General features: G+C 44.6%; 2 protein-coding genes across 3 annotated transcripts in view; one reads left to right on the top strand and one right to left on the bottom strand.

Annotated features, from left to right (window-relative positions):
* Window positions 1-6,791, top strand: part of LOC125740159 (tripartite motif-containing protein 16-like) — a 112,626-nt gene extending 105,835 nt beyond the window's left edge. The window contains exons 6-8 of one of the 2 annotated variants that reach the window (XR_007397458.1): window positions 1,641-2,246; window positions 3,751-3,869; window positions 5,803-6,791. Coding sequence is in view for 1 of the 2 variants with exons in the window: in XM_049011009.1 (XP_048866966.1) it covers window positions 1,641-2,173 (533 nt within the window). In the remaining variant the exon portion in view is untranslated. Of the gene's footprint in view, window positions 1-1,640; window positions 2,681-3,750; window positions 3,870-5,802 lie in introns of those variants that run through there. The other variant, XM_049011009.1, reaches the window with a different exon arrangement.
* The window catches only part of LOC125740156 (tripartite motif-containing protein 16-like), a 130,608-nt gene that overhangs the window by 40,992 nt on the left and 73,229 nt on the right, over window positions 1-16,387 (bottom strand). The gene's annotated exons all lie outside the window — the stretch shown is intronic.

Raw genomic sequence — 16,387 nt, 5'->3', positions numbered from 1 at the left:
GAAATAATCTGCATGCCTAACAAATGTCACCTTTAGCTGAAGCCTTATATCATAAAGAAATATGAGCAACGGCAACATTGTCACTCAGAACAGAAAACATTTATTTTTAAACAACATATACAGTAAGCAACAACGTGTGATGCCCGGCCCGTCCGCTCCTCGTGTGTGCCACGCCCCCTATTTACTCACGTGTGATTTCCTGATCGTGCCCAGTCGTGTCTTGTTTTCTGCCTTGTTCCGTGTATTTAAGTCCCTGTTTTGCATTAACCCCTTGTCTGTCATTGAAAGTGTTGCGTGATACCTGTGCCTGTACCTTGTTTCCTGTCCTGATCTCTCCATTAAACCCTGTTCGTCCTGCATCTTGCCTGCAACTTGCTTTTACTGCTCTTCGAGCCGCCCCAACCACGCTCGCTCAGCGCACCCGTCTTTCCGAGCGTGACACAACGGGCTGGTTTTGCAATGGCATTCTACACAAAAACAGGCTTAAAAATAAAGTAATCAGTGGGCATAGCAACATAAAGAATATACAGGCTAAGCATCCACATTTTAAATTCCTCATTTTTTTTCTGTTGATGCTACCGCTGCATCTCTCTCTATAAAATAAAATTTCAATGACAAGTGTTATGTAGGGGCGGCATGGTGGTGCAGTGGTTAGCACTCTTGCCTCACACCTCTGGGACCTGGGTTCGAGTCTCTGCATGGGTCACATGTGTGTGGAGTTTGCATGTTCTCCCCATATCGTCGTGGGGTTTCCACCGGGTACTCTGGTTTCCCCCCACAGTCAACAACATGCTGAGGCTAATTGGAGTTACTAAATTGCCCATAGGTGTGCGTGTGAGAGTGAATGGTGTGTGAGTGTGCCCTGCGATGAGCTGGCCCCACCATCCTGGGTTGTTCCCTGCCTCGTGCCCATTGCTTCCGGGATAGGCTCTGGACCCCCCACGACCCAGTATGATAAGCGGTTTGGAAAATGGATGGATGGATGGAAGTGTTACGTGAATTTAAAAAATCGTATCAGACCTACTTTGAGTGACAACACTAATTTATTTGATTACCAATATTTACTTTATAGACTTTCATACTTTTATTTACTTTATAGACTTCATATGCTACAGTACAACCATATAAAACTTGCTCACGTTTTGCTCTGGCCTTTGCTTGTTCGCGTTGCACACTCTCATGTTTCCGAGAAAGGTGTCTTTTTAGATTCCAAAGTGAATATTTACTCATTGCAACAGTTTCACCACATTGTGTTCCTTGCTCTACATTATTGTCATTTATACGTTTGATAAGAGTAGTATACTTGTATGACCTATCAGTTTCCTTTGTGAAATACTTTGCGAATTTCATCTCGGCCAATTTGTGTAACAGCCTTGATAATCATACAGATGAATTCTGGGTAGATTTGGGTACGCCTCAAAGTTGTAATGTGAGCGGTATCGGAGCAAAATTGGAGCGAGACAGAGCGACCAAATTTCACCTGCTCCGCTCCTCGCTCATGCTTCGCTCCACTCGCATGCTCTGATCTGGATCAGGGAAATTCTCTTTACTGTGTTATACCTATTCAAAGTTACGAGCCTGAGATTGAGTGCAAAAATCAACTTCATGTTGAAATTAATTGCTCTTTTTCTTGCCTACAGACTTCTGCCAGCTGACGCTGGACTCCAACACAGCACACAGAGCGCTGTCTCTGTCAGAGGGGAACAGGAAGATGACAGGGGGGGCAGAGCAGCCATATCCTGATCATCCAGAGAGATTTGACTGGTGGCCCCAAGTTCTGTGCAGAGAGAGTCTGACTGGTCGCTGTTACTGGGAGGCTGAGTGGAGTGGAGATGGGGCCTGGATAGGAGTGACTTATAAAGGAATAGGGAGGAAAGGAGACAGTGATAGCTGTGGGCTTGGAGACAATGACAAGTCATGGATGCTGTGCTGCGATCCTGACAGTTACTCTGTCTCTCACAATGATGAACAAATTGACATACCCATAGAGTGCCCAGGCTCCCACAGAGTAGGAGTGTATCTAGACTGGGCGGCTGGTACTCTGTCCTTCTACAGAATCTCCTCTGACAGACTGACCCTCCTGTACAGCTTCACCTCCTCATTCACTGAACCCCTCTATCCAGGGTTTTATATTTCTCCAAACTCCTCTGTGTGGCTATGCATGCTGGAATAGCTCACTGTGTGCTGCAGGAATCATTTTTACCTTATCAGAGTGTCACATTTCACTGTTTCTCCATGGAAAAAAGGTAAAATATCTGCTTTTTAACCAGCTCTCTGATTGAAATGTAATCCTGATGGGGATGGGCGCTTTTCCTCTCCCCTGTATATGTACATTTTATATATTTCTGTCCACATATTGTACTTGCTGCCTGTACACTGACAATAAAGGCTTCCTGTTCTATCCTGTTAATGTCCCAGTTCAGCGCTGCCTAAAGCGTAACTGAGTAACTGTAGCGTCCCCGGTTGAAATGATGGTCTCTCAGACTGATGGTTCACAATCCTTTATTTAACCTTGCCTTGTGAACTCACCATAAGATCTATAAAGTGTACAGAAAACAAACACTATTAGTAACTCAGATACCAAGTTGCCCTTAACACCTTTCCTTATTCAAAACATAAATGAATTATCTTTCCTTTAAGTTCTAACATCCTTTTGTTGACATTTTCTACATAGATTACCTTTTACAAGTATATTCAATTAAACCATTTTAACAATGCTTTTAAACACCTTTGAATCATGAAATAAACTAAAGTAAATCATGTCAGTGACCTTACATGACAAATAAAACAAAGCAGCTTGTAAATCATGACCTTTTAACATGCTTAATTTATCCGTGCTCTTTAGCACCTTCTAGTGGACAAAAGCGGAGTCCGTTTTACTCAGCAGAACACCTTACAACAGAATTATTTAAACACATATACATTTACGAATCAACATTCAAAACCCACCTTGTTCCTTATCAACCAGGAGCTAAAACCATCACTGGTATTTAAGAAATTAACCTTAATGAACCGTAATATTACTATTCCTTTATCACTAAGCACACCTTGCTTCTACTTCCATGGAGTTTTCCCGCTACTGTGCGGTTTGCGACACTGGTTTACGGCAGCTTGTTTCTCTATGTTCCTTCAAAATAAAAGCCGTTCTTTCACAATAAAAGGCATCACTCGTCTTATGCAGTTAAACAAGGAATAACATTTGTAACCAATAAATGTAATAAACGAAATATTAATACGTTCATTTACAGTAACATATGATTAATCCGCGATCTCTGCAGCTTCCTAATCTGATTTATCAGTTGCCATTTTTTTATCCAAAATTTGACAAGATTGAAAAAAATATTATTTAGAGTTAAAACGTAGTAAATTACATTAGTAACACACATTAGATTAAATTACCAAAATAGAACAAGCAAAAATGTGCCGTCCTGAGGTAACTGCGGATTTCCTGTCGGTCGCAGGATGTGAGACGCCACATATGAGTAACATGCACAGTCATTATTTAACATACAATAAAACATTAACCTGATAAAATTCCTATAAAATAAACCGATAAAAATAAACCTTTTTTGAATGAGCATATTTAAAAACAACGAAAATGGACACAGTCGATTTGCTGTTTGGACTGTAACTTATTTTTTACTTTAGACTAATGTGGACAGCTTCCTGATTTCACTACATGTCTGATCATCAATGACGCACTGTGTGTTATTCCAAATTATCAAAACAAGCATACATTTTCTTTTTTAGGAATTGTAGTAGCTTGGATTCAACCACTAGAGGGCAGTAGTAGCATATAGTTGTAGGCAGCATGGAGGGAAGCAGAAGAAAGCAACACAGGAAAGTTGGATTTCTTCTCTGCTAGTAAGGTAGGACTCTGTTTACTTTCTGTCTCGGACTCGGTTGAAACTGTTGTTGTGTGTAGTTTCTGGCAATCAAGTGTAGTTTCGGTCTCCCTGAACTGTTGTTGTTGTGTGTAGTTTTGGTCTCCCTGAAGGTGTTAATTAGGGGGCAGGGCTTACTGGGTTAAATTGAAGGTGATAAAGGCAAACAGTGTAGTTGTTACTACTACTTCTAATCCTTTCTTTCCTACTCTATCCAATCCTCTTTCTCTCATACCGTCACTGTAGACATGTGCCTTAGACCTATCCCAGTCCACTTATCTTTTAGATCTAGAAGATCTCACCCAACATCCAGGCGCCGCACACCCAGTAATCTTGTCTACCCTCCCATAACACCCTAGTCCCAGCGAAGTGTGTTAGGTGGTCTCTGGAATTGCCAGTCTGCTGTAAAGAAGGCTGATTTCATTTCCGCCCTTGCTTCAAACCACTCTCTTGACTTTCTGGCTCTGACTGAGACCTGGATATCCTCTGACAACTCGACTACCCAGGCAGCTCTCTCCTCCGCTTATGCTTTCTCTCACTCTACTCGTCAGATTGACAGGAGTGGTGGCACAGGTATGTTGCTATCTTGGAACTGGTGCTACTCACCCCTCTCTCTGCCCCATCTCAACATTTCATCCTTTGAATTCCATTGAGTTGCTGTTTCCTCTCCATTCAATATTTTGATCATTGTTGTCTACCGCCCTCCTGGCCCCCTAGGCTACTTACTAGAGGAACTCGATACTCTCCTCAGTCTCTTCCCCACTGACGACACCTCCCTCATTCTCCTTGGTGACTTCAACCTCCCCCATGACAAGTTCCTTTCTTCTGGTCTTCTCCCTTTTCTCGACTCCTTCTCTCTAACATCCAACAACTGCTCTCCCACACACAAAGGAGGTAACGTCCTCGACCTGGTTTTCAGCCATCCCTCTCCAGCTACTGACATCACTTCTGCTCCTCTACACATTTCTGATCACCACTTTGTATCCTTTACCATTGCCCTACCTGTCTTGCCCAATCCCGGTTTTCAACATTTCTTGCCCACTCGACCAAACCTCCACTCTGTCTCCCCTTCTTCTGTTGCTTCCTGCACCCTGTCTTACCTTCCTGACCTTGACTCCTTTTCCTCCTTGGCACTGGAATCTGCAACTGATACTCTCATCTCCTCACTTTCCACATCCTTGGACAAACTCTGCCCGCTGTCTTCCAAACCCAGGAAAACTTGCCCTGCTCCTTGGCTTTCAGCTGCATTACACACCAACCGAAGAGAATTGCGGGTAGCAGAGAGGACGTGGAAGAAATCTAAGCTTACAGATTTGTCTTCCTACCGTACTCTGCTATCCAAATTCTCTTCAGACGTGACTGCAGCTAAAACTACCTTTTACAAACAAAAACTAGAATTATCTTCACGAGATCCTTACAAACTCCATAACATCTTTTCATCAACCCTCCACCACCTTCTGCTCCCTCCTCCCTGACCGCTGAAGATTTTGCCAATTTCTTTGCCGAGAAGTTTGACGGAATCTGTCAGACATTCTCTCCCTCCTCATCCACTACACTACACACTAAGGATTTCCCTCCCCCCTCACTGGCCCAGTTTTCCAGTCCTACAGCAGATGAGATCATGAAAGTCATCTCATCTTCCAATCCTACCACCTGCCCACTTGATCCAATCCCCTCCGCATTGCTTCAGACAATCTCTCTAGACCTTCTCCCCTTCATCACCACTATCATTAATGGCTCCATAACTTCCGGTCATGTACCAACAGCATTCAAAATAGCCAGGGTCATTCCCATCTTAAAAAAACCCACTCTAAATCCCTCAGACACTTGCAACTACCGACCAGTATCGCTTCTTTCCTTCCTTTCAAAAATCCTCGAACGTACAGTCTATAACCAGCTTTCTCTCTATCTCTCTCAGAGCAACCTCCAGGATCCTAATCAGTCTGGCTTCAAAGCAGCTCACTCTTAGCAGACATCTCATCTTGGATGACCACTCACCAGCTAAAACTCAACAATAGTAAAACCAAACTGCTTTACATCCCGGCTGACTCATCCCCCCTCCAGGACCTTGCGATCTCCTTTGACAACTCCCTGATCCGTCCTTCGGGTTCTGCTCGCAACCTTGGAGTTAATAATAATAATCGATACTTTTATTGTCCCCGTAGGGAAATTGTCTTTACGCCTCCCACAACTTCCTCTTCTTTTTTTCATAGAGGAAGTTGTCTGCGAAGGGCTGCCACCCGTAGCGGCGCCCAGGGAGCTGGGGGTTAAGGGCCTTGCTCAAGGACCCACAGGCTGAGGCTGGGTTTGAACCTGCGACCTTCTGATTACACAGGCTTAGCCCACTGAGCCACATGCTGCTCCCCATGGATACCATGGATGATCGGTTGTCCTTTTCCTCACATATCGCCAGTCTTTCAAGCTCTTGTCGGTTTCTCCTCTTTAACATCAGGAGGATACGTCCATTTCTTTCCACTCAGGCTACCCAGATACTCGTCCAGTCCCTCGTCATCTCACGCCTGGACTACTGCAACTGCGTGCCATCTGTCCCCTCCAACTGATTCAGAATGCAGCTGCTCGACTGGTTTTCAACCAAAAAAGTTCTCCCACACCACTCCTTTGCTACACTCTCTCCACTGGCTTCCTGTAGCCGCCCGCATCAAATTCAAAACACTGATGCTCGCATACAAAGCCAAAAATGGCTTTGGCACCATCCTACCTAAAAGACCTCATCACACCCCGTACTGCGCCCCGATCTCTCCGATCCTCCAGCACTGCTAGACTGGTCCCACCACCCCTCAAGGCACAAGGACGACACACATCTCGGCTCTTCTCTGTCCTGGCACCTAGTTGGTGGAATGAACTCCCCCTTGATGTCCGAACAGCGGAAACCTTGGCTATCTTCAAGCGACAACTCAAAACATTCCTTTTTCAGAAATACCTGAAGTAGTACTCTGTATTCTTACTCAGCTTTTTTCCGTGTGTGTGTGTGTTTGTACAAACAAAAAAAAAAAAATTGTTGCACTTTCTCAACAGTGTTCTGATAGATGGTATTCATAGCTTGGGTCCTTATTGAGCTAGTATCACAAAAATCCATCGCAGCGTCTTGAAGCACTTATGTAAGTCACTCTGGCTAAGGGCGTCTGCCAAATACTGTAAATGTAAAATGTAAGTTGAGTGTGTGTGTGTTATACCCGGAGCTGAAAAAGTTAATAAATATTGAACCTCTTTCCATCCCCAAATGCGTCTCGGCTGACTCTTAATATGTTACATAAATGGCGACGAGGATGAACGTGGTTTGAGAGTGGATGCCGCATTTGCACGTTTTTTTGTTTGGACAACTAGTAGCGGTGCTGGCTGGCAACGGAGCATTTGGCCAGCCCAGTAGATAGAAGGACGTGCTTAGACCTGCCGTGGAACGCCATAATTCAAGATGGGCACGGTAGGAACAGTGAGTCCTTTTGACAGTCGATCTCAATCGCGGGAAGAATATGTGGAGATGCTAGAATTTTTCTTTCATTCGTGTGATTTTAAATGATTTATACATTCGAGAAACGAGAACACGCGTATGCTGATCTTAGTCGCTGGTGTGAGACGCAGCATCACCCGCAACAGCGTCCTTGGTGAATGCAGAAAGTTAAAATAATATCTCAGCATGTCACAAAGCCGCAAGTTTTTGTACCAGGAGGCGTCACACTGCTGTCCTTAATCGCCTCTGCCTCTTGCTCTGAGTGGGTATAAAAAAATGCAAATATTTCTATACCAGTTTGATTAATTGCTAACGCAGCTCTAAGTCACAGCTGTGGTGAGTTGCTCTAATTTGTACCCCCTGTACAGTGAGTGGGCTGTTACAGCTGAGTTTCTCTACTCTCACAATATTCTGGTGGATATCGCCAGACCCCCTGGCTCTCTGTGGATTACCATCCCCACTGGGAGGCATCGAAGGCGGCGTAGGAAGAGGAAGTAAAAGTTCCTGCAGGGCAGGTGCGCTGGAGCAACTACGGAGGCAGCGACATAAACTGCCGCTTTCCAGTATTTTTCTTACCAATGCACGATCACTTGTTAATAAGATAGATGAACTAAGTCTACAGGTTGCAACCAACAACATCGTGAAAGACAGTTGCATTCTACTCTACTCATCACAGAGACCTGGCTCTGTTCATCCATTCCGGACACAGCAGTTGGGCTAGTGGGCCATACAGTACATTGCGATGCCGCATATCTTTCTCGTGTATTTCAGTTCATAACTCGCTGAAATCTTATTGTAGAAACAAGAATAAAATGCTGACTAAATCCGTAATCTGTCTTCTTTTCAAAACATCAATTGTCGGAAGTATTAAAGTTTTTAAAATTAGGTTAAATCGGCAAAAAAGTAAACCATGTCACCTTTCTTTGTTTTACCTGCATCAGGGGGGTGTAGTGCCGACCTCACCTGAAGATCGCTATTCGCATTATAAATAGCTGCATTATTGCGTATTCAAATCGCATTCACATGGTAATTAGATGAACAAACGCAACGGTGAAACACAATCCAGATACATCCCCATCAGCGCCATAAAGGGCGTGAATGTGCCCAGGTGTGAATGGCTCTTGCATATACATGAAAGTTGCTACATATTCAATGAAAGAAGCCCAGAAATAGTGACATGAATTAGGTTTTTCTTATTTATTTATTCAACTGAATGCTGCAACTACACCATTTTATCATCTTCATGTAGCCAAGACTTTGGTGATCAGATATCTGGGATCAAAACAAACTGCCACCATTGCTTACTATGTACTTTCATAATGTTTCTGCAAGTGTTCCAAACTGCAGTTTGCAATGTCTATACTTTGATGTCAAATTATAAACGTCACATAAATCTGACATATTTACAAAGTACACTAAGATTAAGATGAGTTAAATGCTAAAAGAAATGCATAACAAATAATTTATTTGCCATGAATTAAGTTTATGATATTGAATGAAATGTGTGACCATGCCCCAGTCAGTGAAAGTGTGTTCCCTACCCTTAGACCTTAGAGAGTTAATCTGGACCTTATTAGCTGATGAGCCGGCATTTTGTTGTCTTGTCTCGACAAATTGGTGGACAATTCCGAGTTTATTGGAGAAGAGATCTGCTCATCCCACCTACTTATTACCGTGGTGGTGTGAATGTAGGTGTGTAGTTAATTGGCGACACTAACATTTAACACAGCCCTAACACTTCCGCCACTCCTGGATTTAAAGACTCCGTCAGCAGTACCTCAGAGGAATGACTTTTCGCTGGCTCTGGCTTGTTCCATGATTGCTTGCTAACAACTTTGTAGCCAGGTTTCGGTATTGTGCTCTCTCTCTCTCTCTCTCTCTCTCTCTCTCTCCCCTTTTTTTCTTTTCATTGTTGTTGTATTTAACCAATGTTTATATACAGTTCATTCTGCTCGTGTTGATCAGGTTGGGTTGGTGTAGCTGTATTTGCGTTCCATGATGCTTTCGGTTTGCTCATTTTGCTGTTCGTCAGTATTGGCTGTTAGTTTCGTTAGAATAGAGGCGGACATCACTCCTTGTAAGTTATGTTTTGGTAGTACAGCGTAGTTAGTTAGGTATTGTTTTTTTGTTCTTTTTGCTGTAAAAGGAGTTGGTAAGATTTTAAAACCAAAGCAATAGAGGTGTTTTGGTTTTGTTCTGTTCTTTCCTTTGGTGTCACCTCAGGCCCAACCTGTATCTTCTTTTGGAACCTATATGACATACACCTTTTGGGAGAAAGAACCGTAGAAATTCATTTGGACATTTTGTCATTTTGTCATTATTCAATCTTTTCAATAGCCTTCCTGGGCAAATGAAAACCTGGACATAACAAATGGAGGCTCATCCTGGATATAAGACAACGCTTTTACTTTTTTTTGTGCATTCATTTATTTCATTAGTGTGTTAGGGTGCATGGTATTGCCTTTGTCTGAAGGTGATTGATGGGTTTTGTTGGGATTGGTTGTGTGAGAGAGAATGGCACAGTTCTCGGTTAAGGGTTTTGTGGAAAATCCTACCTCTGCTAGGTTAGATAGGTACAGATAGGGTGACTTGTTGTTATTGACAGAGCATTTCGGTGTTGTAGTATTGAGGTGGGGGCGGCATGTTGGTGCAGTGGTTAGCACTGTTGCCTCACACCTCTGGGACCCAGGTTCGAGTCTCCGCCTGGGTCACATGTGTGTGGAGTTTGCATGTTCTCAAAGCACTTATGTAAGTCGCTCTGGCTAAGGGCGTCTGCCAAATCCTGTAAATGTAAATGTAAATGTCGTCATGGGGTTTCCTCCGGGTACTCCGGTTTCCCCCCACAGTCCAAAGACATGCTGAGGCTAATTGGAGTCACTAAATTGCCCATAGGTGTGCATGTGTGAGTGAATGGTGTATGAGTGTGCCCTGCGACGGGCTGGCCCCCCATCCTGGGTTGATCCCTGCCTCGTGCCCATTGCTTCCGGGATAGGCTCCGGACCCCCCGCGACCCAATAGGATAAGCGGTTTGGAAAATGGATGGATGGATGGATGGAGAAAATCATTGATTGCAAAGCAGTGATGTATTATCGGCAACCTTATTCAAACAATCTCCAAATTTACGAGACACCCACACCTACCGACAGTAGACGGGTGGTGTATTTCTTTTTACACAATCAGCATTATTACAGCATTAAAAGCGTAAAGGGGTTCTTAGGGGTGGGCTACGTTTGCACGAACTGTTTCAAAGGGTACGACTCACCTCACTCTCATCGCTGCAAAAAATTCTGCAGCGTCTGTCAGACTAATTGTAGAGGTGAAAGCACACCGTCGATACTGTGTGAGCGGTGTAATTTCAGATGCTCGAATGACACGTGCTTTGAGCGCCACCGTACGCCGAGGGTCTGCCCAGTTAGTGGGGAGCTTGCTAGCCCCTGTGACAAGTTCAGAAGATGCAAAGCTTGCGGGCTCAGATACTACCTCAGTCCCGAGAACCCAAAAGCGCACTCGTGTACAGCAGTAAAATGTAATATCTGCGACGCTAAACTCCACACAGCCGAGTCAGACATATCCACCCCACATCTCTGCTATCTAAATCCACCCGAGAGAAGCCTAACAAAGGGAAATGGGCCTCCAAAAGGGGGTGAGGGCAGTAAAAAGGTCCCCGAATATGTGTTTTTTGACTTTGATACATCTCAGAGGTCGGGTACCCATATCCCGGTTTACATGTGCGCCATCTCCGATCAGAATGAGACATTGACCGCCGAGGGGCCCGACTGCGCGCTACAGTTTCTCAGACATTTCAGGGCGCCCTTCTATAGAGGCGTCTGTTTCATTAGTCACTATGGAAAGGCATTCAATAATTACATCGTACTGAACGCGATGGTAGGGGCGGCATGGTGGTGCAGTGGTTAGCACTGTTGCCTCACACCTCTGAGACCCGGGTTCGAATCTCCGCCTGGGTCACATGTGTGTGGAGTTTGCATGTTCTCCCCATGTCGTCGTGGGGTTTCCTCCGGGTACTCCGGTTTCCCCCCACAGTCCAAAAACATGCTGAGGCTAATTGGAGTTGCTAAATTGCCCATTGGTGTGTATGTGCGAGTGAATGGTGTGTGAGCGTGCCCTGCGGTGGGCTGGCCCCCCATCCTGGGTTGTTCCCTGCCTCGTGCCCATTGCTTCCGGGATAGGCTCCGGACCACCCGCGACCCAGTAGGATAAGCAGTTTGGAAAATGGATGGATGGATGGATAGATGAACGCGATGGTGAAGGAAGGCGTGGAACCACGTGTGGTGTCACAGGGGAATAAAATCATTCTCATCCTGGACAGCGTGTTTGAGCAAAGGTACATCGACAGTCACTCCTTTCTAAGCATGGGATGCTCGACTCGGACTAGGCTATTTTCCACATCATTTCACAGACATGGAAAACTTTAGTTACGTGGGGCCCTACCCACCTCCCGATCAGTTTGGCCCCGATCAATTGCCCGGCAAAGAACGCAACAAGTTTTATCAATGGTACGATGGTGTAAAACACCAGACCTTTAATTTTCACAAAGAGATGATCGCTTACTGTAAGAACGATGTGGAGATTCTGAGAGAGGGCTGCTTGCGCTTCTTGCGGGAGTTTAAAACGCTCACGGGTTGCGATCCCTTCTCCACGGCGACCATCGCTTCGGCCGCGTTGCTGGTTTACAGGACAAATTTCCTCCCCAGAGATACGATCGCGATCCCGGATGTATGGGATTACAGGAGGCAATACAAAAGTTATTCGAACGTGTCGATCCAGTGGCTGGAATTCATCGGGCGCACGCGCGGCATCGAAATTCGACACGCGCTGCGCGGGGGTGAAGTGAGCGTGGGGCGCTTTCACCTAGACGGATACGCTGAGATAGAGGGAGAGAAATGGGCTTTCGAGTTTCTAGGTTGTCAGTTTCACGGCTGTCCTACCTGCAACAACGAACATGATATCTGCCCCCTGACCCGCGAGAGCTTCGGTGCCCTGTACGTTAAAACAAGGGAAAAACTCGAGGTGTTGCGCCAAGAGTTTAATATGAACGTAGAATCCATTTGGTAACACGAATGGGCTCACGCTAAAACTCACGACCCACAGGTACAGCATTTCCTGTCAGACTTTGAGCCCCCTGAGCTCCTAAGGCCGCGAGAAGCGCTGTTTGGGGGTCGGACGTCAGCGATTTGCCTACGTTACCACGTCAAGGGGCAAGAGCGCGTCCGCTACGTGGATTTCACGTCGCTATACCTGTACACTCTGGCTAAATGTGAATTCCCCGTGGGGCACCCGGAAATCATTCATTCAAATTTTAAGCCTCTGAATAAATACTTTGGCCTGATCAAAGCCACAGTCAACACCCCGCGCGAGCTGTTTTTCCCCGTCCTACCCAGCAGACTGTCAAATGGGAAACTCATGTTTACCCTCTGCAGGACGTGCGCGATCGAGAACAGACAAGAGGGGGCGTGCGGGCATTCTGATACAGAGCGGGCGCTGACCGGCGTGTGGGTCTCTGCGGAGCTCAATCTGGCTTTAGACAGGGGCTATTCGGTCGTGAAGGTGCACGAAGTGTGGCATTTTCCCCAGACCAGCGGTGAGCTGTTTAGAGATTACATTAAAACCTTTCTCAAAGTGAAGCAACAGGCTTCGGGCCACCCAGACGACGCGACCGATGACGAGGGTCGCAGGGAGTACATTAAAAATCTCGAGCATGAGGGGATCGAATTGGAGCCTGATAAGTGTCTAACGGGGCCAAGAGGCAGGTGGCCAAGCTTCTGCTTAACTCTCTGTGGGGTAAACTGGCGCAGAGGAGCAACATGCTCCAGACATGTATAGTGTCTGACCCGGGGGGAGTTTTTTTATTTTTTCTGCTCGGACCTGTACGAGATTTCCAGGTTTGCGTTTGCCCTCATCCGCGGGCGTTACAAGTCTTCCTACAAAGTGCCGCCGGGAAGGACTAACATATTTATAGCGTGTCAAACTACCGCGTGGGGCCGGTTGACGCTTTACAAAGAACTGGAAAAATTGTGGCGGAGGGTGCTGTATCATGACACTGACAGTATTGTGTACATAAGCAGGCCTGGTGAATATGAACCGACCGTAGGCAATTACCTGGGCGAGCTGACGTCCGAATTAGCCCCCGACGAATACATTGTTTCTTGGGGTGCGCTGGGACCAAAAAGTTACTGTTACCGACTCAACAACGGGAAAACACAAATGAAATGTAAGGGTAAAACTCTAAATTACGAAACCTGTCAAAAGGTAAACTTTGACAGTATGATCGGATTGATTGAAAACTACATCGGAGGCTGTAGGAATAACCCCACTATAATGACGCACTACAACAAAATCGAACACGACATGAAAAGCTTTCGCCTGTTTAATAGGCCTCTAGATAAAAAGGTCAGGGTCGTCCACGACAAACACAGATTGCTGACTAGCGGGGAAACTCTGCCATTTGGTTACTGAAATGTAAAACTAACAGCATCGCAAAAGGGGTGTTCCGCATCTTTAAAAATTTGTTAAAGTTTTTTCAAAGATTTTCATTTGTTTTAAACTGAAAAATGTTCATAGTAAGATGTTTTTTAAATCAAAGTAAGATGTTCATTTGTTTTAAACTGAGAAATGTTCATAGTAAGATGTTTTTAAAATGAAGTTTTTTCAAAGATGTTTTTAAAAATCAAAGATGTACATCCATCCATCCATTTTCCAAACCGCTTATCCTATTGGGTCGCGGGGGGTCCGGAGCCTATCCCGGAAGCAATGGGCACGAGGCAGGGAACAACCCAGCACGGGGGGCCAGCCCATCGCAGGGCACACTCACACACCATTCACTCACACATGCACACCTATGGGCAATTCAGCAACTCCAATTAGCCTCAGCATGTTTTTGGACTGTGGGGGGAAACCGGAGTACCCGGAGGAAACCCCACGACGACACGGGGAGAACATGCAAACTCCGCACACATGTGACCCAGGCGGAGACTCGAACCCGGGTCCCAGAGGTGTGAGGTGACAGTGCTAACCACTGCACCACCATGCCACCCCCCAAAGATGTACAAATGTTTTAAAATGAAAAATGTTCATAGTAAGATGTTTTTAAAATTAAAAGTTTTTTAAAATCAAAGTAAGATGTTCATTTGTTTTAAAATGTTCATAGTAATTTTTAAAAAAAATGTAACGTGTGTTTTATTTTTCAAACTTGTGTACTGAAATGTTGGGTTGGATTCAAGATTTTGTTTCTTTAGGACGGGTCTAATAACAGCCATTTTAAAAGGTTTTGGAACATATCCAAGCCTAAGAGAAGAGTTTAACACATTTAACACAGTAGTGCCAATCTGTGGTGTAATTTCCTTGAAGAATTTTGTAGGAATTGGGTCTACAAGGCTAGTAGAGGATTTACAGGAGAAAATTAAGCTCAAAAGTTCTGAGTGTGTAATAGGAATGAATGATTCAAAGGTCTCATTATTGGTAAGCATAAGACTAGCAGGTGGCTGGCAGCCGTAAGTAGGTAAGGGTGTGCACTGGATAGTCTGTCTAATCTTAGTTATTTTATCATTAAAAAATGTAAGAAAGTCATCACTCTTAAGAGCTTACGGGACTTGCAAATTTAATGAGGAATTCTGTGTTAACCTAGCTACGGATTCAAATAGGAATTTAGGATTGGTTTTGTTCATGTCTATTAATCTGGAGAGATACACAGACCGAGCAGTTACTAGTGCTTGTCTGTATTTAGAGAGGCTCTCTTTCCAGGCAGATTTGAAAACTTCTAGTTTAGTTGAGCGCCATTTTCGCTCTAGCTGATGCCTGTTTGAGTTCACGTGTATTATCAGAGTATCAGGGGGCAGATTTGTTATTGCTATGCTGTATCCTCTTAAATGGAGCTACAAGATTTAGAGTGCTGCGAAGGGATTTTTCCATGTTTGAAGTTGCCTACATCTTACATCTACACACAATGCTTCAGATGTAATGCTGAAGGACTGTGGAAGTTGTTCCATAAATGTTGTTGTAGTTAGTGCGTTAATAGAACGTCTGATTGTATACTTTGGAGTGGAGGTCGACGGGAGGCTATACTGGATTTCAAACGTTAACAAGAAATGATCTGAGAGCAGAGGACTCTGTGGCATAATAGACACATGTTCCACCAGGATGCCATGACTAATGATCAAATCAAGGGTATGGTTACAGACATGAGTAGCCCGACTACATTCTGACATACACCTACAGAGTCAAGAATAGCTGCAAACGCTATTTTTAAGGGATCACTATCCGTCTCCATTTGAATGTTAAAATCACCCACAATAACGGCTTTGTCGGTACTGACCACCAGCTTTGTTAAAAAATCAGCAAATTCCTTAAGAAAATCACTGTACGGCCCAGGCGGTCTATACACAATAACCATGGTGATTTGGGGTGAAGAACTACAAAGAGATGAGCCAGCAAGGCTAAGAACAAGAGTTTCAAATGTGGTGAAACTCACACAACATTTCTCAGACACTCCTAAGTTGGACTGAAAAATTGCAGCAACACCGCCACCTTTGCGATTTGGTTGAGGGTTTTGCTTATAACTGTATTCCGCTGGAGTAGATTCATTCAGTGCCATGAATTCATCCGGTTTAAGCCAGGTCTCAGTAAGGCATATGGCACCAAGACTAAAATCAGTAATTATTTCATTTATTAATAGTGCTTTAGGAGCCAGTGATCTTATATTCAGAAGTCCAAGTTTAAGTTTAAATATAGCATCAAAACTGTTTTCTAGTGATGGATTCATTGTGACTTTAATTAAGTTATTATGGCACACTCCACGGTGGAATAGTCCTCCATGATTAAAGACGCGGGGAACAGACACAGTCTCAATGAAATGAACCCTAGGCGACGACTCTAAGCGACTAGCAGGCGGTCGATTATGCCGGTTTGCCTGCCGCCTGGACTTGGCTCTAGTTAGTTAATTAGAGCATATATGGACGATCTCATATATGGACTGTAACTACAACGTCAGTGCCCGGATGCAGGTGACTTCTCCAAGGTC

This window comes from Brienomyrus brachyistius, chromosome 4 (genome assembly GCF_023856365.1).
Source record: "Brienomyrus brachyistius isolate T26 chromosome 4, BBRACH_0.4, whole genome shotgun sequence".
In the NCBI taxonomy this organism is placed as follows: domain Eukaryota; kingdom Metazoa; phylum Chordata; class Actinopteri; order Osteoglossiformes; family Mormyridae; genus Brienomyrus; species Brienomyrus brachyistius.
Note: the sequence above shows the minus strand (reverse complement) of the source record. Positions and strands in the feature narration are given on the sequence as shown.